Source organism: Cuculus canorus, chromosome 6 (genome assembly GCF_017976375.1).
Source record: "Cuculus canorus isolate bCucCan1 chromosome 6, bCucCan1.pri, whole genome shotgun sequence".
In the NCBI taxonomy this organism is placed as follows: Eukaryota; Metazoa; Chordata; class Aves; order Cuculiformes; family Cuculidae; genus Cuculus; species Cuculus canorus.
The window spans coordinates 6,405,358-6,429,432 of record NC_071406.1 but is presented as its reverse complement, the minus strand read 5'-3'; the positions used below and the strand labels follow the sequence as shown (position 1 = coordinate 6,429,432).

At 39.6% G+C, this 24,075-nt stretch overlaps 1 protein-coding gene across 12 annotated transcripts in view; it reads left to right on the top strand.

Annotated features, from left to right (window-relative positions):
• The first annotated feature begins 688 nt into the window (after nucleotides 1–688).
• Nucleotides 689–24,075, top strand: part of SPOPL (speckle type BTB/POZ protein like) — a 62,510-nt gene continuing 39,123 nt past the window's right edge. For 4 of the 12 annotated variants that reach the window (XR_008450322.1, XR_008450318.1, XM_054069451.1 and 1 more), the window contains exons 1-5: nucleotides 691–944; nucleotides 17,896–18,030; nucleotides 18,185–18,306; nucleotides 18,587–18,738; nucleotides 22,689–22,816. Coding sequence is in view for 8 of the 12 variants with exons in the window: in XM_054069451.1 (XP_053925426.1) it covers nucleotides 17,953–18,030; nucleotides 18,185–18,306; nucleotides 18,587–18,738; nucleotides 22,689–22,816 (480 nt within the window). In the remaining 4 variants the exon portion in view is untranslated. Of the gene's footprint in view, nucleotides 945–17,895; nucleotides 18,031–18,184; nucleotides 18,307–18,586; nucleotides 18,739–22,688; nucleotides 22,817–24,075 lie in introns of all 12 variants that reach the window. The other 8 variants (XM_054069449.1, XM_054069447.1, XM_054069453.1 and 5 more) reach the window with 5 other exon arrangements.

Genomic DNA, 24,075 nt, shown 5'->3' with positions numbered 1-24,075 from the left:
AACAAACAGTTCTATGGGTCTATAGCAGGGTTTTTTTTAGACACTGCTCTCTTGAGAAGTGATCACGCCTTATGTTAACTATAGTATGTCCTGAAGAGATGTGTCTTCTTCAGAGACCGTTTGTGTATAGTCTCGCTGGGTAAAGAATGCAAGATCAGACAGAAAACCGGCTCTGTACCAATTAGTGGAGATTTGACTGTTGTGAAGTTCACAATAACATTAAAATTAGGTCTTAGAAAGTAATAGAAAATGCACGAGATTTCTGGGAAATGTTATACATATGCATGTAGATGGGGAATACATTCCGTAACCAGCTCTAGATTCGTTATGCATGATTGGTGAAAATATCCCTCATGTGTGGGGCGCTAGAATGAAGGAAGTTTGCTTTCTAAAACTCCAAAACATGTATTAGAGAGTTTATTTGCCAGTATTTTTGATATCAACGGCACGGCATCACCTGCCTCACTGAGAGCCTTCTCAGAGGTGTTTTCAGACACTCTCTGTCTGCTGCAAGGGCCTGCCCTGCCCCTGTCCCTGTCCCTGTCCCTGTCCCTGTCCCTGTCCCTGTCCTTGCCCCTCTCTAGCCCCTCCCCTCTCTGGCACCGCCCCCTATGGCACCGCCCCTCCCGGGTGGCCGCGGGCCGGCGGTGGGCGTGGCCTGGCGGCAGGTGCCCGGATGTCAGCGCCGCGGCGCGAGGCGGCGTGACCCCTCCCTGCCCGGAAGTGGCGGTGGCGGAGCGGCAGCAGAAGCAGCAGGAGGAGCAGGAGGGAGAGCGCCAGTGGGGCCGCACGGGAGCCGTGAGGGGACGGAGCGAGGGGCGCGGGCAGCGATGCGGCTCCGCCACCGCCCGGCCTCGCCGCTTCCCCCTCCCGCCGGGCACCGCTGACCGCCCCGCCCCGGCGCTATGAGAGCCGCCGCGCCGCCCGGCCAGCGCCGCGCTCCGGTACGTGCCGCCCCAGCCGAGGGGGCGCTGGGGGTGGAGGGGAGGGCCTTTGTTGTGGTAACGAGGCGGGCCCGGGGCTCCCCGCCCGGGGCAGCGGCCTGCGGGGCCCTTCCCCGCCCCGGCCAGGCCGCCTCGCCCGGTGCCGGGGCTTGGCGCCTCTGTGAGCCCTACATGGGGCAGGAGGCGCCCTGGGACAGGCTCAGGCAGGCCTGGGGTTGGGGGGGCACTCGGCAAGCCGGCCTTTATTTCCCCTGTATTGTTCTCAGTTTGTTCTGGGAAGTTCTTTTCTTCTGAGAAATCGACTCGCTAAACCCCAAGGGTTTTGGTCGCCTCGTTCAGGCCGCCCAAACTTTGAGGAGGCTGGAGCAGCAAGTGGGTAATGTTTGCGAGCTGATGCTGGGGTTCAGCTGCGCTGCGTGCTCCGTTTTATACGTGGTCAGGAAGTGGAGTTGGCTAACGCTGGGTTTCACCTGGTGATGTCATCTGCCGAAATTCGCTGGATTCCCCTGAAATTTGCATCATACTGAGGCTGCTTGAGAGCAGAAGTAGCTGAGAACGAGCTTAAAGAATGGAAGGAAGCGAAACAAAGAGAACAACACGAGGGCTGCTGAGGAGTTCGCAGTATTTTTTTAACTGCAGTGCACTGAAATCAACAGTTTATTTTAAAATATAGCTTTGCTTTGGGAAGACGTTCTTAATTTGTTTTCTGAAAGGGTGTCAGGAGTTATAAAAATAGTATTTGAACAAAAAGGATTGTTTCTAACCTCCTGCCAGGAAGAACAATCTGTGAGAGTCAAGCTGAGTCTTTCCTTATTCTTATCAGTTCTGCAGAATGCATTATTTTGATAGATATCCCATATGGCCAGAGGAATTCGTACCACAGTGGTGCTGAAGCTGAGCCATTTGTATGGCTGCCAAGGCATTTTGCTCAACTGTTAAAAAAAAAAAAGAGGGTTTGTTCCTTTTGCTGTTTTTTTACTAAAAAATGCATTGTTTCTGGTAATAAAAATCTCTTCTGAGAGGGGCGCTTAGCAGTTGCAGTCACTTCTGAAAGCGTTTTACCTGGCTTCTCTATCAGGGCCTTCTGGGATGTGTGACTAGGCCAAACATAAGTGTTTGTGAAGGATTTCCAGTCTGTGTCTACCACATAGCATTATCCTCCTGCTCTGTAAGTGCACGTTTGCTCGGGAAAGAGAAAACAATTATGAAACAATATGCCTTTTGTATCTGAAGCTGCAAACATGCCAGGCTTTGGTACATCACTAGAAACTACTTTTAACTCTCCTCTGGAAACCTGAGATTTTAAATATCCAGAAATATCCTGGGTGTTATATTGCCTTGAAAGAGCTTTATGCCAATCTTTTCACTAGGGTACTTCACAGTCTGCTTTTAAACTGTCAGTGAAAATAAAGAATTATATGCTGAACTTGCATAGGCGTTGTGAGCTACTTGTTGCTATTAAAAACTCATGTATGCTACAGACCAATTTAAAATGAATTTGAAAAGCTACCAAGTTTTTTCTGGCCTGATCACGATTTCAACTGCCAGTGTGTACTGCTTACAGGTCTTGGACATTCAGTTGAAATCACATATTACTAAGCTACTTTTTTTCCCCATATGTTGTGTTTATCTTTAAATTTTTGTGCCTGTGAAAGCACCTAAACATAAATGCGGAGGAGGGATAATGATACCACTTGTCATTAACAACGTAAGTGGAAAAGAAGTAGCTGAGGACAGTAATGAGTAGTGCCCTTAAGACTTGCATGTAAATCTTTCTGACTTCTCTTTTTATTCATTCTTCCTTAGTTTTCTGTCTGTGTTTGTTGTTTTCCCACTCCTTCAGGTACAGTCTCTTCATATCTTTGCCTTATCTGTTAATTTTTTTATCTTTACATCTTGTAGAAGTGATTGTAGTTAGAAAGTTGTCCTGTTGAATTTGTTCCCAGGTTCGTGAGGTGTGCTTGGCATTAAGCTTCTGTATGTTTTGCATTACAAAATACTCCATTCCTTTTTTCTTCCCGGTTGGTGACAAGTGCGTGTTTGTGGTGTTTTATTCTGACAATTTTTTAGTGACAGGCTTACTTGCTCCTTATGGGCATTTCAGTCGCTTTGTAAGCAGAAGTCTACGACCCGCTGCCCTTTGCTTCCTGTGTGTTGGTCAAGAGCAAGGAAGTGTGAGATTGTTATACTCGCTAAAAGCGGTAATCTGGTAATTGCGATTATAAAATCCTATAGTTTTTCAAATGCTGCACTCTGGATCAAAGCATGAAGACTTTGAAAAGTATCAGTCTCTTCCTACTGTTTTTTTAGGTGTCCCCCCACTACTTATGCTAAAACACTTTGCCTCCTTAAGGGTCACAGTTACTGCTTCCTTAACCATCTCCACCAAATTGGCTAATATGCTACAGAGTCAGCTAGTGATAGGGCAGCAAGAGGATGTACTGATGATGCATTAACTTGTGTGGATCATGTGGTTTCAGAAGTCTGTTAGCACCATGAAGCTGTGGGGACACACAGCCTTCTCCTGGCTCTGCAGAGCTCGCTGGAATGAGGAGGGAGAGCCGTTGAGCAGCCAAACAGGATCGATGTTTTGCCATCTATCTCCTGGGCCCTGCATTTTTAGGACCAAATAGAAGGCCTTTGCGTTGGTGATTGCCTAATGCCTGCTCCATCGTGTCAGAAATGTCCTGCCCAAGAGGTTTTCATACCTTGGCCCTTGGTTCCCTTCCCCCGGAGCCTTGACCCTGTAAAATGCATGTATTAACAAGAGACTTCTTCCTTCCTTTGACTTCTTGAGAAACTTCCCGATTTCTGCCCTTGTAGCACTTTGTTTCTTCTTGTCCCACCCATATAAAAAAGACATATTGGAATTGTCCCTTCAAATAGAGGTAGGAAATCCCTCTTCAGTTTGTGTTTAGTTCTTAGGGCAGAATTGTTTCAACTAGGTGAGGGGTGGAGATGTTTTTGTAGAAGCAGTTTAGTTGTTATGGAGAGAAGATTGTCACTTGTCCTAGTTAAGTGGGTTTCTTGCTTAGTGTATGTACTATATTATAGGATGTGTATTGTTTTGCATGTGTTTCAAGTTTTTGGTAATGCTTTAGCTGTTCAGCTTGTGTGGTATGGCTGAATTTTGGCAGGATGTTCAGTGGAGCGAGCTTAAACAGAAACCCCCTCAAATTTCATGACCCCGTTTTACATCAGAAAGCTACTGAACTTGGGTGGTTTTTGGTAACCAGGTTTAAAATTATTTCTTGTCAGCTATAAAGGTATTTTTAATGTTATTTACAAAGAATCACTTTGCAAGCACCCATGTATCTGTCAATGCTCTTTCGATCACTTTTTGCATATAGCATTTAGGAAATGTAGTGGAAAGTGAGATACTCTTTCAGCTGATTCAGAAACTCACTGACATGGAATAATCTAGAGAGCTCACATGTACAAATTCACTGAATTAGATTACTTATCCTTGGTGCTGTTTTGTCTCTCCCAAAAGCCATTTATCATTTGAAGTTTGTGAAAAATATTACATTTAACTCTTTTGTTGTCTTTTTCTTTCCATGGAAGTCATAAAAAAAATAGATGACATAAACCAAATGTAAGATGTTATTTCCAGAATTTGATAATTGTTTTAGGGAAGAAAAAAAAACCCTGTAGTTTATTTTTCCATGCTGCTTCTTCAAGTAGTAAAGATGAACTAAGTGAAAGTTGACTTCGGGGAAACTTAAATGCTAGGTGAACAGAGAAGAATTTCTGTGTTGAGTTCTCACGTCTGTAAAAGTAAGTCTGCTGTATGTACTTGTACTTTTTTTTTTTAAAGTATTAGAAATGTCTAGTGTCCTCTCCCTCAATTTAATTGCTAACTATATGGAATTAAGCTGGTGGGTTTTGTGACCACTTGCAGGTTGGTATTTAAATTGTGTGTCTGTGAGCGTTTAACTTAAAAAACTCTCAGAAACCCCAACTTTAGGTCTCAGCTCCCATAGCTGATAAGGATTATTTGAAACTCTTGTACTCTTGCTGTAGGATTGCTTTAGAATAGACAGCTGCTTGGCCTGTAATTAGTGGTACTTCATCAATTGAGTGTGGAACAGTCTGTGTCAGTTCCATCCACCTCGTTGGCATGACATTGGCTCTTTTCACTGAATTGTGACTTGACTTTTTAAGCAGTTGAAAAGTGAATTATCATTTGGTGTGTAATTTAGCTGACTGCTTTAGATAGAAAAAGCAATTCTGTGCCAGGGAGAATGCGATGTAGTAGCTAAGGATGTAGTAGCTCTTACTGTAGGCAGTGCTGCTGCTTGTGGGGTAAACATCTCCAGCAGTTGGGAAAGTTCCAAAGTTCATGGGGTGGGAACCTCCTATTGTTGTACCTGCCTTTGTTGTGCAGTGGAGAGGGTCACTGAGTGAAACTTGGGAGCCAGGCTTTCTCTTGGCCTCTTTCCTGGTTGTTACTTTAATGTTTATACCCTCCCAAGAGTGCACTTACCAGTTGGCCAAGTCACTTGCAAAATGAGTTCCTAAGTAAGGTTACAAATGGAAATGAAGGGAATGAGGGGAGCGATGACTTGCACTTGATTTCTTTGAGGTAGCTTGTTTTCTTGTGTATTAAATGTTTGGAAAAATAATTAGACTTGGATATCTCTAGAGGGGTTTTTGGGGTTAGTTGCATAAGCTGTTGTTTCCTGAACAACTGAAATTACGTGTAGGACTCATTCAGGCTTGAGGAACAGTTGGTATACCTTTCTCCTCTGGTGTCATACTTTCTAGTTCTCTGTTCCATGTTGACTTGTTCTTTGGAAAACTACTTTCCCCAAAAGTTTTAATTTTCCTTGGCTTTCTTTATTCATATTAAGTTTCTATTTGATGGATCTGTTTTCTCCATCAGCATGGCCTGTAGCCTGTGAAGGACAGCTGTTTCCAATATACAGAGTTAAAGTAACAAGTCACTCATTTAAGTTGAAATAAAATCTAAATACAAGTAATTTGTTGCCTTGAGCACTTAATGTATTAATCTAATGATTCAGATTAGTTAGCTAATAATGTCTTTAAATTCTTTAGAGGAGGCACTTGTTTACTGTCTGCAGCATTTAACACAGTAGGGCCCGTAATCACTGGATTAGACATTACCTCAGCAACAAACCAGCACTCTTTGGTGGCACTTTTTCCTAAATTTTAAAACCAATGGTTTTGTTGTTAACCGAGTTTAATTTCAGAGCCACTTGTTTGTAATTGAAACTCTTGAAGATAAAATTAGAGCTGTTTTGTAATGAATTTAGGTAACAAGTGCTTAATATAGTTTGCTGCAGCTTCTGGGATGGAGCCATATATAGTGAAAGCATAAAACTTCAACTCCTTTTGATGAGCATCCTATGTACCAGTGGTTGCGTTGATTTACATATCAAATTGAATAACCATTCTTGTAACAGAGGACAAAATACAGTTATTTAAAACAGTATTTTGTCTGTGGTATGTGTGAAGATAATTGCAACAATTATTTGCGTATATCTGCATTTGTACCTATTTTTAGGTATTTTTTCATGCATTTGGGAAGCTCTACTTACAATCTGTATGGACTCATTAAAAGACTTGAGTCATACTACTTCACTTCTGTGAAGTGTTATTCTAGGAACCAAGTTGTCTGAAATCTGTAGCTGCTTTGGGTAACTGTAGGTTAATGTGATACATCGCTGTGCTGACTGTTGAAGTAGATGTGATCTTATTCTTAGGTCTGGTGCTGCCTTGGGGATACGCTGGTTTCAGAGGACCAGAACGTATGAATACTTGATTCGATGTTGTTTTGATGTCCCTGCAGACTAGGTCAAGGTAGATTTTGCTTATTACTTATGCACATAGAGCAAACAACTTTTAAAAATTAAAAATGGCAGCAGAATAATAGTGTTACAAAGACTGATTGAGTTTATAAGAAACTCAGACTTCTTATACTGAAGAAGTTTGCGTAAATACATTTTTGCAATGTTTGCAAAATACTCTGGGGAAGTGGTTGATCTGAGGGGGATTGGAAGATACAGTGGGTACATATGGAAGACTTGAACATACGATCCAGGGCCCAGGAAGGGGTGTCCCGCCTTGCTTACAGCAAACGATGCCTTATTCTCAAGCTTCTCATAGTGTGGTTGTGCTCTTTACTCACATAGGCATTAGCCTACTCGCAGTTTGTGTCTGCTAGTTTGTCACCAGAGTTAGGTTGTATGATTGGTTCTATTAAGTTTACTGACTACAGAATAAAGGTTGAGTTTGATAGTTTTGCGTGTTCTTTTACAGGCAGGACAGAGTTTTAAATAATTTCAGTAAATGTTTGGAAATGAGCTTTCCCCTCCAACAACTGAGAGACTCAACTCACTGAGTGGTGAGAGAAAAAATGTATGGTAGTAACATCACTAAATGTGTTTTGTCTGGGTTACTAACATATTATGGGTCTAAACCTTAACAGAGATTTTCAGAATCACTTGTAAAGATGAGCCTATCACTTGGTGTTAGTTGACTTCTTGATTTCCTGATGTTAAATTGCATTTTTTCCTTCTGTTAGTTTCAGGGTTTTTTTTATTTTTGTGAAAACAGTTTTCGGTGGCTGCGCTGCAGGTAGTGCACTACGCTGAGTTGAATGAGGTGGCCTTGTTGAGATGATTCACAGTGAGGTTAGGCTTTGTGGACAGAGGCAACAAGCAGCAGACTTGTGTCCGCCTTTGGTCTGCTGTATCTGACAGCACCAATAATGAACCCAAATATATTTACTTGCCGTAGCCAGTGGAGGACCTTGCAAGCGTATTTCTGCCATGGCATCAGCAAAGCAAGGAGGAATTTTTGGCCAGTTCAAGCATTGATGTCAGTGGGTGATTGCCTGGGTGGATGCAGCCTGTGTAGCTTCATGCCTTCTGGAGGCACAGCTTTTAGTAATAGAACAGCTGGTTGCCATAGCAGTTCATGTTACAGTCGTTTGTGAAGGGTGTTGCTTGTGACAGCCTCTTGAATGGTGTTGCTCTGTGACAGCAGTTCATGAAACATGTTTGATCTGGTAGAACCTACTGCTGTTTATCAACTCTGTTGCTTTTGACAAATTGAAATCTGCTTAACTTTGCCTGGGTGAGCCAGGCCACCCCCATAGCCTTTCACCAGTTTGTTTGCATTGTGTTTACCTTCCTGTTATTTTTAAACTTCAATAAAACAGTCAGCCTGTAGGGGAACAAACTGATGGCATATGCAAACTGTGCTGAATGGGGCAAAAAGTGAGTACACATCCTCTTAAATTGTGAGTAAGATTTTCTGTGTTCAGACCTTGGTAGCCTGGGCTTTTGCAAGACAGCATTTTTCGTTTAGTTTTGAATAGTTTTAGGTCTCAGTTCTAACCCTCGGAATTTGAACACCTTCTGTCAAGTAAGCAGGTGACATGTTACTCTTTTGGAGAAAGACTGTAGCGCAGAAGCCTGATGTGGAGTAAACTGCACAGTTCCCTTTCCCTTTCACCCCAGGTAAGCAGTCTAAGGTTGCAGATTGGAGCAGTGAGTTCTGCAATCTCAACTGCTGGAGAAGCAGTGGGATTTGGCATAGCAGAGACAGAAGTGGTTGCTGCTGAGTTGTTTTTTCTTGTGAGGCTTCAAATGGTTCTGTGGAAATTGTAAGCTATAGAAATCTCAAACAAATTTTAAAGAAAGAACCTTTCTGAGGAAAAAAATGGGAATAATTTTAAAAGCTTATGAGTGCTGAGTTTGCTCAATTTTTGTGTCTAGGGAGGTAAGAGATACTTTGAAAATTTTCTTTTGTCTTGAGCAAGTAAGACTGCTGTAAGGGTGAAAAATCATAGGAAACTGCAAAGGTTTGAATCACTTCTGTTATGGAGAAATGGATCTTAGATTATTTTGGAATTGTTCTTGAAGCTAAAAGTGAGTAAAACAACTCATGTCTGGATGTTTTTGAAACAACAGAATATGAGAGGAACCAAACTGACGGACTAAAGTTGAACATGATAATCCTTATGAGTCCCTTCCAACACAAGATATTGTATGGTACTGTGAACTTCTAGAATATTCTTCTTTTACCTCTGTGGCAGTAAACATGTTTGCTTGCCTGGATAGCTTTTGTCAAGTCTTTGTATAGATATGCTTTCAGAGGCTCCTACTTCATATTCTCCAAAGCAAGTGAGTATGCAGCTCTACCTCTTGACCTACCTGTCTTTCCTGGGAAGTTGCCTGATCAGGTGTTGTGGATGAAACTTAAAACCGAGTCCACAGAAATTAGTTCAGTTTCAAATCTGGGACAACCAGTGTTGAGTGCAGCTTGGTCCTCTGGGGGAGTTGAGTTTTGGGGTTTGGAAATCACGTGTAGGTGGTTTTTTTTTTCCTCTTTCCTTGCATATAAAGTATTTGTTGTTTTTTGCATCGGGTGTAGTACCCTGGCTGTTTCATTAAGAGGTGTAGAGCAGGCCTGAGGTGAGCTGCACCTCTCAGTTTCCAAGAACGTGCAGCTGTGAGCACAAAATTGTCCACTGTTTGCTATGAGTGGTAAGACAACCTATGAATGATGAAAAAACCTCTCCTGATAACATCTGTGAGTATGAACGTTTGGCTGCTGGAAGCAGTTATACCATTTCAGTGTGAACTTTGCAGATGACAGTGGTCAGCAGGGGTCAATGAGGAGTGTGTTTTGCTGCTGTAGCTCTGTACAACTTCTCCACAGCAATTGAAAGCACCTGTCTCCAGGGACTGTAGTCTGGTGCTTTTCACAAGTCTTATGAATTTAAAAAGAAAATGAGAAGAAACCAAAACATAATGTGCCAAACTAGCTTTCTCAAGCAGATTTAGTTGTGTTTTGTTGCAATTGAATTCAACGTTTTGTAGGCTCATATGGATACTTGCTTCGTGTGCCAAAACGAAGGTCAAGATTAGCATTTTCAATTTGGTGAACTCTTGATTATGTGTAACTGAAGTATTTAGGGAAGAAATGTCTTCATTTAAAACACTTTCACGTGTCAGTGATTTGTTTGAGTAAGAGCAATGGAGTGAAACTAAGGAGAGGAAAAGATCACTTTGGCTGTATACCAGGGGAAAAAAAACCCAACAGCAATAGATTAGTCGAGTAGGATAGCTTCCCAAGAGGAATTGTGGTAGAAATACCTATCTTTTGGGTCCTGTAAAACTAGACTGGGCAGTGAAATTTAAATATGTTGTAAGAAATAATCTTGCATTTCTTCTCCAGGGGAATGCGTAGATGGCTCCTGTAGGGAATGGTCTAGGTTATCTAATACGGAGCGCAGTGGGCTTTCTGTATTACAGAACAATAACAGAAGCATAATGCTGAGGGATTTTTATTAGTAAGCTTGGCTGATGTAAACTAGATGGAGTTCAAGCTCTCCTGCGCACAAGGTTTTATTTCAGCTGAGGTAAAAAAATACTGTATTTTTCAAAGTCTTATGATAGGAAAGAAAATTCAGAAAAGCCTGAGAACTACATGTACTCAGCCTTACAAGTTTTACAACTAATAGTGTAATCTTTCTAATTTTGAGCCGCTGACTTCAGTATTATTGGTTGCAGCTACAACACCATGGCCATAGTGACAGGTTGGGAATTTCACACATGCTGGATTGTGTCTTGCTGGGGCCTTTCTGCTGGAACCACCTCGAGGATGTACTTTTAAATTCTGGAGTCTTAGTTGCAGCTATTTTAAGATGTCTCTGACCCCAGCTGCCTGCCTGGTCTCTGCTGGAGTTTACTGTCCTGGAGCAGGGGTGACGGGGATGTTTGTGTAGTTTCTCAGCTGTCACAGTCCAGTCCAGGGTAGTAATTTTTCTTACTGCAGAACAGTGGAGAGGGTTGTGAATTGGCTCGTGGTGTGGTTGCTGAAGCGTGTGGATTTCTCCTGGCTGGGTGGTTGCTTCCAACAGGGTTCAGGGGTAGCAAGGGCGAGATCTTAAATGCGAAAGCACATGGGAGCAACCAGAGTTTATCAATTAATTCCCAAAGCTGTTTAGGTTTGTTTAGACTTGGTTTGCTATTGTGTGAATCCAGAGTAAATGTATATTTTAATAAGCACGTTTTAATATTGTGTTTTTTGGGGGGGAACCCCAAAATACTCTTTCTTCTAGCTTTATAGACCTCTCGCTTCAGTGTCATGGGATTTTCTTGTGTGTAGCCCAACTGCTATTCCCTTCTGCTTGCCTTGAAAAGGAAACATTTTTGATGTTAGAAGTACTACAAATAATGTTAAATGTAGTATATTCTCAACCCATAGTTTTTCTAGCTTAGTGGGGTGGGTATATATGACTGCAGTTGTTTTGAGTATTAGTAGTACTGCTCACTCAATTGTTGCAGTGATAGATAGGGATTAAATTCAATAAATACTGAACACTATTTAAATTCTCTAGGTATATCTTGATTCTGTTTTCAGAGAAGCAGATGATACTGAATAAATTGGAAAACTGCCTAAGCTTAATAGACCTTTCAAATGTCTGTTATTGTGTTGTGTATCATCCAGCAGAAAATTTAGTTTAATAGTTAGCTATATAGGAAATAAGCAGCAATTCTTTCAAAAAGATCAATTGTGAAGAGATGCAAATCCTGCTAATTAAGAAACAATCCTATCTTTTTAGAAGTTTATATTTTTTTTTCTACTGGTAACGTCATATGAATTTTTGTAAGCATAATCAGCTTATAGGAAAAACTCTTACACAGAAGGAATGGTAGATTTCTCTCTTCAGCTGGATTTTTTTTATTAGATTTATTGAGTAAGATAAAGTCTCTTGTGCTGGTTTGAGCAGTGTTCAGGCCAATTTAATCAGCCACGGGATTTTCATGCTCCTGGATAAGCATGACCCAGGTGATGGGTGGCTGTTAACACAAGTCCTTCTGTGACCAAGGAGAAAGGGGCATGGCTTGCTTGGCTCTTCAACAGCTTGGCCTTCCAAAGTTGATGCTGCCTAGAACTGCACAAGTTAACTGGAGCATTGCTTTGGGTGGGTGTGTGTGCGAGAAAGTAGCTTGGTCTTGGTTTTTAAAATATCTTCAGATTTAATCGTTTTGATCTGGTTTGTTTCTTCCACAATTAGCTTTGTATCTGCCTTCTCTATCACGTACTGATAAGATAGTGAACCTTAAAGCAATTCAGTAAGAATTTTCCTAAGAATTTGCTGCCTCAGTAATTTAATAAACAAAACTGGTTTCTTGAATAACAAATACTGATAGATAGCATTATATGTAATAGAATATACTTTGTAATATATAATATAATACTTTATTCACTGGTAATTGTTTAATGAGAGGAAATGAAATCATTATTTCTAGCTAGAACATGTTTATTTTGAATTGGTTTTTGGAAACTGACTATTGAATGGAAGGCTTATTTTCTGTAGGTTTTTTTTTTAAACTCAGTTTTGGCTGCACAATTAAGACAAACAATCTGCTTTCTGAATTATGGATTTACTAGGAATAAGAAGTTGGAGGAACATTTGGCAGTTAACCTTCAGAAGGTGATCTTTTATTTCAGCCAGTAATGAAATATCAGTATTTCCAAAGGAAGAAAAAAAAAATCATAACAGCTTTGTATTTCTTGAAATATTGAGCTGTGTTCAGGGAAAAACTGTCACTATTCAATTGTAATATGCAGTACTGCATGTGGGATTTATTGCCATGGTCATTTATTAGGCTCTCTTTAGAGACTGCTAAATGATAATATCTGTCTCATGTTCTGAGACCGTAAGTTACTCTCACCCTCACAATTAGCTGTTGAAGTAGTCTATTCGTTAGAGATGTTTGTTTCAGGCAGGAGGAGGTCTGAAGCCTCTTTCTGGGCATTATAGAGCCTCTGTGCCATCATGGGTTGGAAGTGCACCATGGCATTGCTGTTAAATATTGCTTTGGTACTTAGTTTCTGGAGAGGACATGAGAATAAGCCCACACTGTGCCAGACTCACTCCTGTTCAGTTGTATCACGTCATGAGGTGTTGGAAGTCCTATGCTGTGCTACTATCTATCCAGCCTGGGAGGGAAACACTTCAGTTGTGGAGGCTTAAGCTTTCACAAGAAGGGAGAGCAGAGAGAGAGAGAGAGAGAGCAGGAACTGATACCAATTTCACAAAGCACTTTCCTGCTTGCTTTTGAGGGAGCAGGACAAGCGCTTGGTCAACTGCTCTGCAGGTTGAGTTCTGGCAGGCTGCGTTTGACTTTTGGAGTGTGTTGGCTGCTCTGCAGAAGGCAGTTTATCTCCCATTTCTGTCAGTGGTTTGCTGATTCAATACTTTATTGAAATACAAAGATAAAACATTGCTATGATGACTGCTTAACATTTACTCTTGCTTGCATGCACCTGTTACGCTATTGCTGCTCTGAAAGGACTGTTAGGATATAGTTGTTACATGGAGATTCTGCTCTTAGGCACAAGAGCTGGCAAAAGATAATGTTAACACTTAGGGCAATTTTTCAGTAGGTTTATGAAGTGTTTTGTGAGTTTATTATTGGGGAAGTAGAAAATTCCTTTTGTGTACTCCTTTGGGTACTTTCTTAATGAGCCAGTCATGTTTTTCAGTGAAAAACTAAAGATGATTTCAATGCCAAATGCCAGAGACTGGGAATGTATTCTTGTTCAGCTCTTAAGAGGTTGAAAAGTAACTTTATTTAGAATAGTGTTGATAAAAGAACTTGTAAGTCAGGAAAATAGTGAACTGACACAGCTTTTGATGAAATTTAGTGGAAATATGTTTTATGGAGGGTAGCCCATGCTTTCTTTACAATCCATGTGCAGGTGATTAATTAGAGAGAACCTTGAGTTTTAATGCATGTGTTTGTTTGACTAGAGAAGTACTTCAGTTGATTGCTAAATAAAATGGGCTTTGAGAAATCAAGGTTTGTTGGTTTGGGTTTTTTTTTTTTTTCATGTTATCTCTACCTGCTTGCCCACTACTGGTCTGTAGTAGTGGAGGTCTCCTTAAATATTCTGATTTAGCTGGGCTGTTTGACAGAGTGATTAGCAGGTAAAACAAAGTGTGCCTTGAAACAGTGGCCTGTCATGTCTGGGGTCTGGAAGTACAGGTTAAGTAAAAAAACTTAGCTTTTCTTTCTGCTTTTGTAGTAGACAATGAAAGCAAACTTTCAGTGCAGAATCATCACTGACTGCTGCACCCGGTTCAGTGTGGGTTATAACTTCATTAAAAAAAACCCAACCAAACAACAAAGGTACTTGACACACTTCAAAAATAACTTTGGAAGCCAGAAACAACTTCTTGCACTTGTTTCAATGTTTCCAGTGAATGTTTCCTGTGATAGTCAGAGACTTCTGCCTGGCGAAGTGGTCACACTGGCTGGTTTGCTAAGCCGTGTCCAGACAGGCGCGGCATTGCCTGAAAGCTCTCAGAGGTATTACCTGATAATGGCCTGTCACCTCCGATGCTTTGTTCCTGATAGCCTGCAGAGGAATAAACGCATGTTCTAGCATGAAAATTGTCCTTCTAAGTTGTTTCACTCTGCAGATAACAGGCTTGTCCACCTGCACTTCATTGATGTAATTCCACCCAGTCATTCTGGGACTGGTTTTGTGAACTGCAGCTCACTCTGTTCATGGCCCTTTGATCTCATTGGCTCTGATGAGGGTTTGGTGCTTGAAAAAACCTTTTTATTGGAGCTCATGATAGTGGCTAATCAGTGATTCATAAACACTTTCATCAAGGTAGTGTTTAAGTCTTCTGCCCAAGCACAGTACAGTATGTAGAACCAAATGGTAGGTGCTTCCTCTCTGCCTTGCCCTAATGGCCATTGCTGGCCTCATGGAGCAGGTGAGGCATGCGGTGGCCCACCCAGTCCATCTGGGTGTTAACCCAGAGGCTGAAAAATTCTGTCCTTCCCTGAACTTCTCTCTACCGCAGGATAACATTTTGGAAGCTTATGTTCTCTTTTGCCTTGTAGTTTTGTTACATATCCCCCTGTCTACACACAAATCTGGATGAATGGATTAAGTAAAGTGAGAGGCAGATCAGCAGCACCGCTAAACTCTTTCACTGCTGTTTGCTGGCAGTCTTTAGATATGTCTTAAAAAAGCATCTGATTCTCCATTGTTAGGTTTGCTGTTGGTTGGTTTCTTGTTTTTTAAAATTATGCATCCAGGCATATTAAAAAAAAGAGCCTGCTCGTCAACACAGGCTCCCAGTATGATATCAGACTGTTCAAAGCTTTTGCTTACTTCCAGTTTTCTCAATCTAAAAATCCAATTGGCTTAGTAAATCCATAGAAAATAGACGAGATACAAATTTAGTCCTCAAGAGCTTGTGAAAATAAGTTATCTGATCCTAATGCTGAAATGGGAAACTTTACAAAAAGCTGAAGCTGTTTGGAAGGATCTGAATGTTACTTATGTAAAATTGTGGCTTCTGTGGCAACCAGAAATAAATAGTAAAAGCCATGCAGCAGGTGGAAGCAGCCTCTGAAGTACAGGTACCCTGGGTAGAACAGGGACTGAAACAAGGCAGCAGATGGACCTGAAAATAATTGAAAATAACCACCTTTGCTTAGGCTTAAATTCTCAGTGAATCAAGCTGATTTAGCTGAGAGGCAGGAGGGCACAGATAATGCTGGTAGCTGGCCTAAGGTCACTGTGCACTTTCTAAAGAGGATACTATGCAGCAGTTACTTTCAGCCTTTTTCAATTTAGAGACCACATTCAGAGGGCAAGCTTGGCTCAGATTTGCCATTCCTTTGTGGTTACTAGGAGCTCACTGGTGTAATGGACTGAAAGAAATGAGGAGCAGATTAAAGCTGAGACAGTCCTGTGCGTCTCATGCAAGTGACAGAATAAGGAATGGGCTGTATTTCTTCTTGTTTCTAGTTTTGGAGAGTTGAAGAGCAAACAGGTTCAGTAAGGCAGAGGTAAGCTGTTCTAACAGTGTCAGGATATGGTTCCATATAAAATCCATTGTATATTTGGCTAACAGCTTCCTTTTTTGCCTTTGAAAAGGATTTGCTTCCAGAAATAATGGTGATATAAGTATTAGTGTTTGCTTTATGAAAGAGGGATATTCAGATCTATCCTTCCCTAGTGTTTTACTGTGGGTAGTTTGTAGAGAAAATCAAAACAAAGTGTAAACCTGCAAGCAAAACTTATGTAAACAGTTTCTGCAACGCATGTGATTCCTGCTTAAAAAGAAATGTGAGGCAAACAATTTCCATTATCTTAAATTTAGGGTGACTGCTACTAGTTTTCATTTGTGGGAAGTGCTAATTAAGTACTGAAGATTGCCATAAATAAATACAAGTTTTATTTGGAAAGAAATGTCATTTATGAGAGGCAGCTGGTCTGTGTTTGTGATTACATGTGAATGTCTTAATGATTCATATCTTGCAGGAGAGCTGTTCAATGATTTTTTTTTTTCACTTTGTCATTGTAGATCTTGGAGTACAGATCCATTAAGAAATCTGATTATATAGCATCTGCATCCTTATTTGGTAAAAACTGAGAATTAGTTTTGTGTTCAAGGTTTTATATGTGTGATGAAGTGTGATTCCCACGTCAGCCATGTCAGCAGGCTTTAATGTGTAAGCGCTAATTTGTATTGCAAGCGAGGCAGAAGCGGTACCAGAAAGGCAGGAGGAAAAACATCCACTAGGGATGACAGAGGTTTGCAGAGAATTTTTCTTCCCTTAGGAATAATGAACTTGTTCGTGTAGTGACTGAATTGCATGTGGTCTGGCAGTGTCTTCTTACCAGTGCTTGCATAAAACCTTATTTCTGTGTTGACCATCCATGAAGGAAGAGTTCCAGCATGATTACTGATGTGTAATTCTGTCTTTTGAGTAAGACAGTTAATGCTGTTCTGTCACAGGTGGAAAGACCTATATGGTAAAGCACTCAAACGTTGCAGAAAGATCGTAGATTTCTGATCTTGCTTTAGTGGTAGGAGGTGTTTAAAGGAACTTTCTCTACTAAGAGAGAAAATGTTTTGTGCCAGAAACAATTGTGACTTTCATCTGGTTGGTCAGGGTTCATTTCACTTCTTTTTAGCAACTTAATGGAGCCGCTTAAGTGAGAAGCCATGCTTCTGGCAGGAACCTGTCTAAAGATGACTGCAAATCCTGCCTAGAGGAGAGTCAGCACAGTAACCAAGAGCCACCCTCTGACAGGCCCGCCTTCTTTCATTAGCTGTGTACAAGGGCTAGTGCAAGTAGGCTGACTAATTACATGTCTGTAGCTAGATGTGATGAATCTGGGCATGTGGCTCAATTCTTCATGGGCAGGAGAAATTACAGTGCTCTGTCGGGTAATAATCCATAACAAAATTGGTTTATTTGCTATTCAAAAGTTCATCAGAGTTGGCGAGTTGACTTAAACTGTTTTTCAGCTTTGTGCTTCGATGGGGAATGAACATATGGTTGTGGTGGTCGTAGTTTTTCAGTCAAATTTGTTGGTATTAAAGATACTAGGCAGCCTTGAAAGATTTAAGAAGAAAATGCTACTTTAAATGCAAGTTTAATTCCTTACCCTCCCTTGAGAAAAAATGGGAATGTTTGAACTTATTCTGCTCCCAGGTGATTGGGTGCTCTTTCAGGACAGAATTAGGCCTGTGCAGCATTGGTACTAATAACTGCGTGCACCCAGGGCCCAAATCAAAGGAGAGAATCCTGAAGAAAGTTTTGACATGACTTGGTCAAGGAGTGGTCAAGGTAGTAATTTGCAAAGTTGATGTTGAAATAATGTCGTTAGTGTTATTGTATGATGCATAGGTCCTTGCTTTTATGAAGTATTGCAAGAGAGTTCAGCCTGCATATTTCAAGTGCAAGTGGTCATTAATGTGTGACACCCAGCTTGTCTAATGCCAAAGGCATTGTCCTCTTTTCAAGTTCAATTTTCAGATGCAGCATTTAGTAAGCAGTGATGTGGATATAAAAAATATAGATTTTTGTCATTATATTTTTCCACACTTAAAAAAAAGTGAACAAAACATATGAATTACTTCTTTTAGGAGAATTACTGAAGTTTGGATTGCTATCTTGATACTCTAAACCTGCAATAAGTGGCAATGTCAAGGGTTCCCACCCCACCTCCTCCTGGGGAGATGTCCAGTGGACCTGTGGCTGAAAGCTGGTGTTACACACAGGTAATTTAAATCAATTCCAGTGGCTTTATTTTCTATTGTATTTAAGAACAAATCCTAAAAATATTGAGCTGTGCTGACAGTCTAACTAGTTCTCATAGTTAATGCTCGATATACAAGTTAAATTTTATTGAAACTTTCTACATCTTTTGTTCAGGTTAAAGTAGTAAAATTTTCCTACATGTGGACCATTAATAACTTCAGTTTTTGCCGAGAAGAAATGGGTGAAGTTTTAAAGAGTTCTACCTTTTCATCAGGGCCAAATGACAAAATGAAGTGGTAAGGTCTAGCAGCTGCTTCTTTTGTTTTGTTTGTTTGGTGGTTGTTTTTTTTTGTACTATTCACAAGTTTCAAAGTTAAATTGCAAATATACATTAAAACTTGAACATCTATTGAGGTTTTACAGTTTTATAGGAACGGATTGATTCTGATTTCAAAATTTGAACAGTCATAACGAAAGCATTTGTTTTGGTAGCATGTATCATTGTATCTTATAAAAATAATTTTGAATTTTTCCTGGGTATGATTTAAAAATGTACAATTTTTGCATTTCTTTCAGGTGCCTGAGAGTGAATCCAAAGGGATTAGATGATGAAAGCAAAGACTACCTGTCATTATATTTGCTTTTAGTCAGTTGTCCAAAAAGCGAAGTCAGAGCAAAGTTCAAATTTTCCCTGCTAAATGCTAAAAGAGAAGAAACAAAAGCAATGGGTAAGGCAATCCTAATGTATTGCACGTGGATTTGTTAGAACATCCCAAGGAAGACCAGTGTTGTAATTTTCTTCTGTTGAGAACAGAATTTAATATTGAGATAAACTTTAAAATACCTTTTAATACCTATTTAGAAACTTGTTGATGTTTCACACATTTCTGATCACCGAACTGTGTCATTTCTGTCCTAGGCAGTATAAATTACAGCATGTTACAAACTGCAGTTGTTCAAGATTCTTGTCACTTAGCTTTTCTAGCAGATTATTTTTGCTTCCTGTGAGTAGAGGTTTATTTGCTTGTTTCTAGGTGCAGTGGTAGCAAGCGTTTGATTTCCGTAGTTAATTAGGATAAGCGTGCATGGTGGTTAAGACACTCCTTTATAATGTTTTGGTCCGTTTCATCTGATTTACACTGTAATAAAGTTTAAAAATGTGAGCCATGTACCCAAGGAATTAGAAGACTTTGAAATGATGATTTAATGCCTTCTTGGTATGAAAAATGTGTGGATGTTAATTTCAAAATTTATAAGTACCACCTTCATTGGAAATGCTTTTTGGGAAAGCTGGAATCCTCATGAAAATGTGTACTTTAATGCTTATCTGCACTGAGTTTGTGCTGTTGCTGGTCCCTTATATGAAGATTCTGTCTACTTTTCTTCCCTCCTCCTACTCTAGGGCTTAGAAATCTTGCAGAGTCTGTTCTGTTGCAGGTTCTGAATTTCTTAGAAAAATGTATAGTTCTCCAGTACTTCTTCCAAAAGGTCAGGCTACTTTCTCCTTATGTAACAAGACCTGCTTGTAGTCTTTAAAGTAAATCCACAAAACTGAGTTCAAATCTAAAAATTAAATGGTTTGACATTTTGGAAGGAAAGTGAGTGTGTATATTTCACTCCATTTATCCTCTTCCACTGATGGAGTTGGCTGCTTTAATCCCTGCAAGTCTCATGGTTCGAGAACTTACATGAACAAAGCTGCACTTTTCTACATTTGGTGGATCATGGCTTTTGACTTCAGACAGTCTTCCAGTCCAGTAGCATTTTGATGTCTGTAATGAAATGAAGCTGCGGTGTATGCGTCAAAAAATGTTTTGAGGTAAAAGTCTGCGCTGAGGTTGCAAGGGATCTCTGGAGCTTGTCTCATCCAACCCCTCTGCTGAAAGTAGGGTCAGTGAGAGGACTTCGCTTGAGACCTGTTGTGCTTTGAATATCACAGTTTATCTGGGCAGCCTGTTCTAGATGCTGCTGGCCCTTTTACCCTTAGGGTTTTGTTGCTGGCTTTCCTTCAGTTTTTGTCCGCCAGGACCTGAATTACCAGTCACCCATTTTCTCCTGATCAGAAGGTCTGCAGCAGACACTGAGCACAGCATTGCTGACAGCAGCCTGCCCTCTAATCCTGACCTATAAACCTTCAGCTGGTTCACTGTTTATTGCAAGGCAGAGCACTGTGTGTTCCTGCTGGTCTTGCGTAAAGGGTATAGCTCCCTTGCCTTGCCCCTAAAGCGTCTGTACCCTTCCCCTGCAGCACCCCAGTCACGTGAGCTATCCCGCTGTGTCTCTGAGGCCAAGGAGATGGTAGCCCTGCAGCTGCATACAGATTTCTATTTCCTCCTGTTTCTTCCTTATGCTCTGTGCATAAGTTTGTAAGCACTTCAGAATGGTACTCGGTTGTGGTGATTTCCCAGTAAATCTGAGAGCTTTTTTTGTAATGCTGCCCAAAATGAGGGACATCAGTGTAGGACAGAGGGATTTTGAGAATCTGAAGATTATTTGCCAGCTGCTGCTTTAAATGCTAAAAATCACAAGGTGCTAAACCAAAAAATCCTCTGAATAGATGTATCTTCACTTTCTGTGGTAGTAGCTGTCCTGTATTTGGCACTACAGGAATTCTAAACATTTTCATTTTGGGACACTACCAACAGAAATCTTATTCCTTGGACTTTACAGCCATTTCCCATCTGCTTCTGGAGATGCTCTGTTTTTATTTATACATTATAATGATGCCAAGCTTCAAATATCCTTTGTAAATTGATAATTCGTGCATAGACTGCTGCTTTGAATGATGAAGCTGTGTATAAAATAGTTAACAAACTAACATTAAAAGTTTATTAGAAAGAAGAAAAATACATTTACAGTTTTATGCCACTTTATTTTTGTGAGGATTTTATACTTAAATTGCTACTGATCACCTAACAGTTAGCTTTAGTTCTTGGTGATAACACTAAAATCAGTGTGGGCAGAATAAAGGTATGGGCTGAATCTAGAGAGGAAGTTTTGGAAACTCTCCTTGAATGTGATTTTCTGATTTTTTTTCATTTAATTTCATGAGGCTTGAGTTTTTGGCAAGTTGGTAAAACTGAAAATAGATACCAAAACATCAAAACAATATTAAATGGCAATTTTTCTTCCTCGGTGTACAGATTTAAACAGTATGCTACATTTGTTCTGTCACCCTCAAAGCCCATGCTGTGCTTCAGTAAGTGCCTCTACCTTTGCTTCAGTGATAAGGGTTTTGTTTTGTTTGAAAATGTGAGTGTGACAATGTGACAGGGGTGGAGATACTTCCTGCATTGGCAGTCCCTGGGTTCTTCTTTGTATTCACAGCATACAATCAAAACCTGTATGATATATTTTGCTTGAGGTAATTCTAGTGAAAAAGTGTCGTGAATAGCCTTTCTCCATGGCAGTGAGGACAAAGTATTATAAGTGTATGTTCATATGCAGTGTGTTACATGGTCAAGTCTGTTTCAGTGATGCCACCAAACTAATTAGTGTAGAGAATGCTGACTTTCCTGTGATTATTTGGATGCTGTAGAAGAAATGGTATTTCAACAGATTTTGTCCTGAAAAATACTTTGCTTTTGTAAAAAGCTTGTGACTTAAACTTCTGAATTGCTCTCTGGAGGCTAAAGTATCTGTACCTTAAATGAAACGGTGACATGTTTCTTGCCCGGCTTTATTGGAATGAAAGGAAAGTTATGTCTTATAAAACTCTTCTTGAGGGTTTTTTTCCCCCCTCCTCTGGTATTATTTCAGAAGTATTCTTGCTGACTTCATTTCAAACGGCCTTTCTAAATGTAATAAAGAAGATGGTTATTCTACGTATATTCTCAAAGCCATTCAAACAACCTCATTCCCCATTCCCATTTTTGAGTTCTGTGTAAAAGGCACATTGTGCTCTTACCTGTGGTTCAGTTTGTGACACAAGTGGCCACCCTACAGTGAACATGCCATGTAAAATAACTAATATTACCGAAGTACATATATTTGCACTAATACGACCTTGGGGACTGTTTTGTGAGCTGTGAACACTAGAACTGGAAAAAAGCATTGTGTGATCACAGCAATTTGATGGATTTTAAAGAAAAATTTTGTAACTATGGCTATAAGGTAAATATAAATAATATCTTTTTCTGACCAAAGAAATAATTTGTTGCTCAAAAGCTTTTATTTCTCGTTTGCCTTTTTAATGCTTTTACTGTATTTCAACATAATTTCAACCTGTGAAACTAGATCTTTGTTTTCAGGAAGAAGGCCAAACAGATTGTTATGACTACTGCAGCAGTGTTGTCAAAATGCATTTGTGATGACAAATTCATTGTAATGGTACTTCCCTGTGAACAGTTTCTGTTTTGACACATCATCATTCTCAAACATTAACTGAAAAAACTCTTGTTTTATGGTGCCTAAAGATAACATCAAAGAAGATGATATAGTTTGGATGGCAAATTGTGCTCTACTAAGTTCTGTGAAGTGTTCTAGAAAATAATTCTGTAACAACATTAAAAAAAATTTTAATCAGTTGTGGACTTCTTAAAAATTTGACATTCGTGATCCAAATATGTTAAATTGATTCATTTTTGGATTAACACTTAGCCTTAATGTAGAATTTTTAGGTGTTATTTGTTAATGTTCTTCTAACTGTCTTTATTTGTACATAAATGTGTTTTATCAGAAAGCCAAAGAGCGTATCGATTTGTGCAAGGCAAGGACTGGGGTTTTAAGAAATTTATCCGAAGAGACTTTTTACTAGATGAAGCTAATGGTCTTCTACCCGATGACAAGCTTACATTATTTTGTGAGGTGAGTATAGGTTCTTAAGTGGTAAGCTCTTAAAGGAAATGTTTTCTGCTCTAATAGAGGTTTATGTTGATTTATGAAGTAGTATGTGATAAAAGTTGTTGTCTTCTGTAAACTATAAATGTAGTAAGATACACATGTACTTCCTTCTTTGTGCTGTATTTTGTTTTCTTTTTTGATATACGTATACTGTAGTGTAGAGTAAGTCTGAATTGATTGCTTGTAAACTGTTGGGCTTCTCCATGAATCTGCCATGGCTACATTAGAGTTGACTATAGAATTGCTTATGCAAAAGGTGACTGATGTATAATCTCTGCAGAAGTGCTATTTTATCGAAGTCACTTTTCTTGAAAGAAGTTGTATTTAGAATCATAGGATTGTTTTTTGCTGAATAAGCAGAAGGACATGTCTGCGTGCTGGTTCGCATTATAAAAAAACCCCAAACAAGTGATTGTCAGAATCTGTTCCTGTAATAATATAATTGATTGCTTTAGCCAATGAATAGGTCTTTCAAGTAAATGAAATACTTTGTTTGTAGTTATTGTTAGATTTTGTTTTCTGAACAAGTGCAAGTATCCTGTAGAAGGACTGCTTAATACTGAGAATTAATAGAAAGCTATCGTCTGAATTTAATTTCATGGTATATTATGGGTCACTTTTATAATGTCAGTTATGTTGGTAACCTAAATTGTCGTATTAAAATTCGGTGAAATGCTTACTCAGTGTTAAAATGGAAACTAGAGAAACTTACAGTGTAAGTATGATGTACATTAAATATACGATGGGCAGTTATCTTTGCTGCCATACAGTGATTAGTGGCTTAGGAGGATGATAGATGCTCTAACTGCTAATAAGTTTGCTTTGATCAGTGTATTTACAGGAAATGTGTAAAATTGTCTTGGCAAGATTACAATTTAATTATATGTCATTATGCTGTGTAGGAAGAATAATTGAAATGTGGCCCCTGAGACTAGATATTGCAAATATAGTGCATCTTATTTTCACTTAGACAAGTTAAATTAGCTGCATGATAAATTTGTTATGAGTACAATTATTTGGGTGATAAAAGCAGATGCAACAAGTGTTTTATGGTTCTCTAAAGATACTTTTGAGTATTCTCTCATTTTAAGTTTTCCTGGTAATGAATGCTTTGATGTAAATTAACAGCTTTTAAGTAGTATTTGGTTTTGAAAATAGGTCACTATCTAATTTTAAAGATGCAATTTGTTTGAAAAAATAAATTGAAGTAATACTGAATTTTC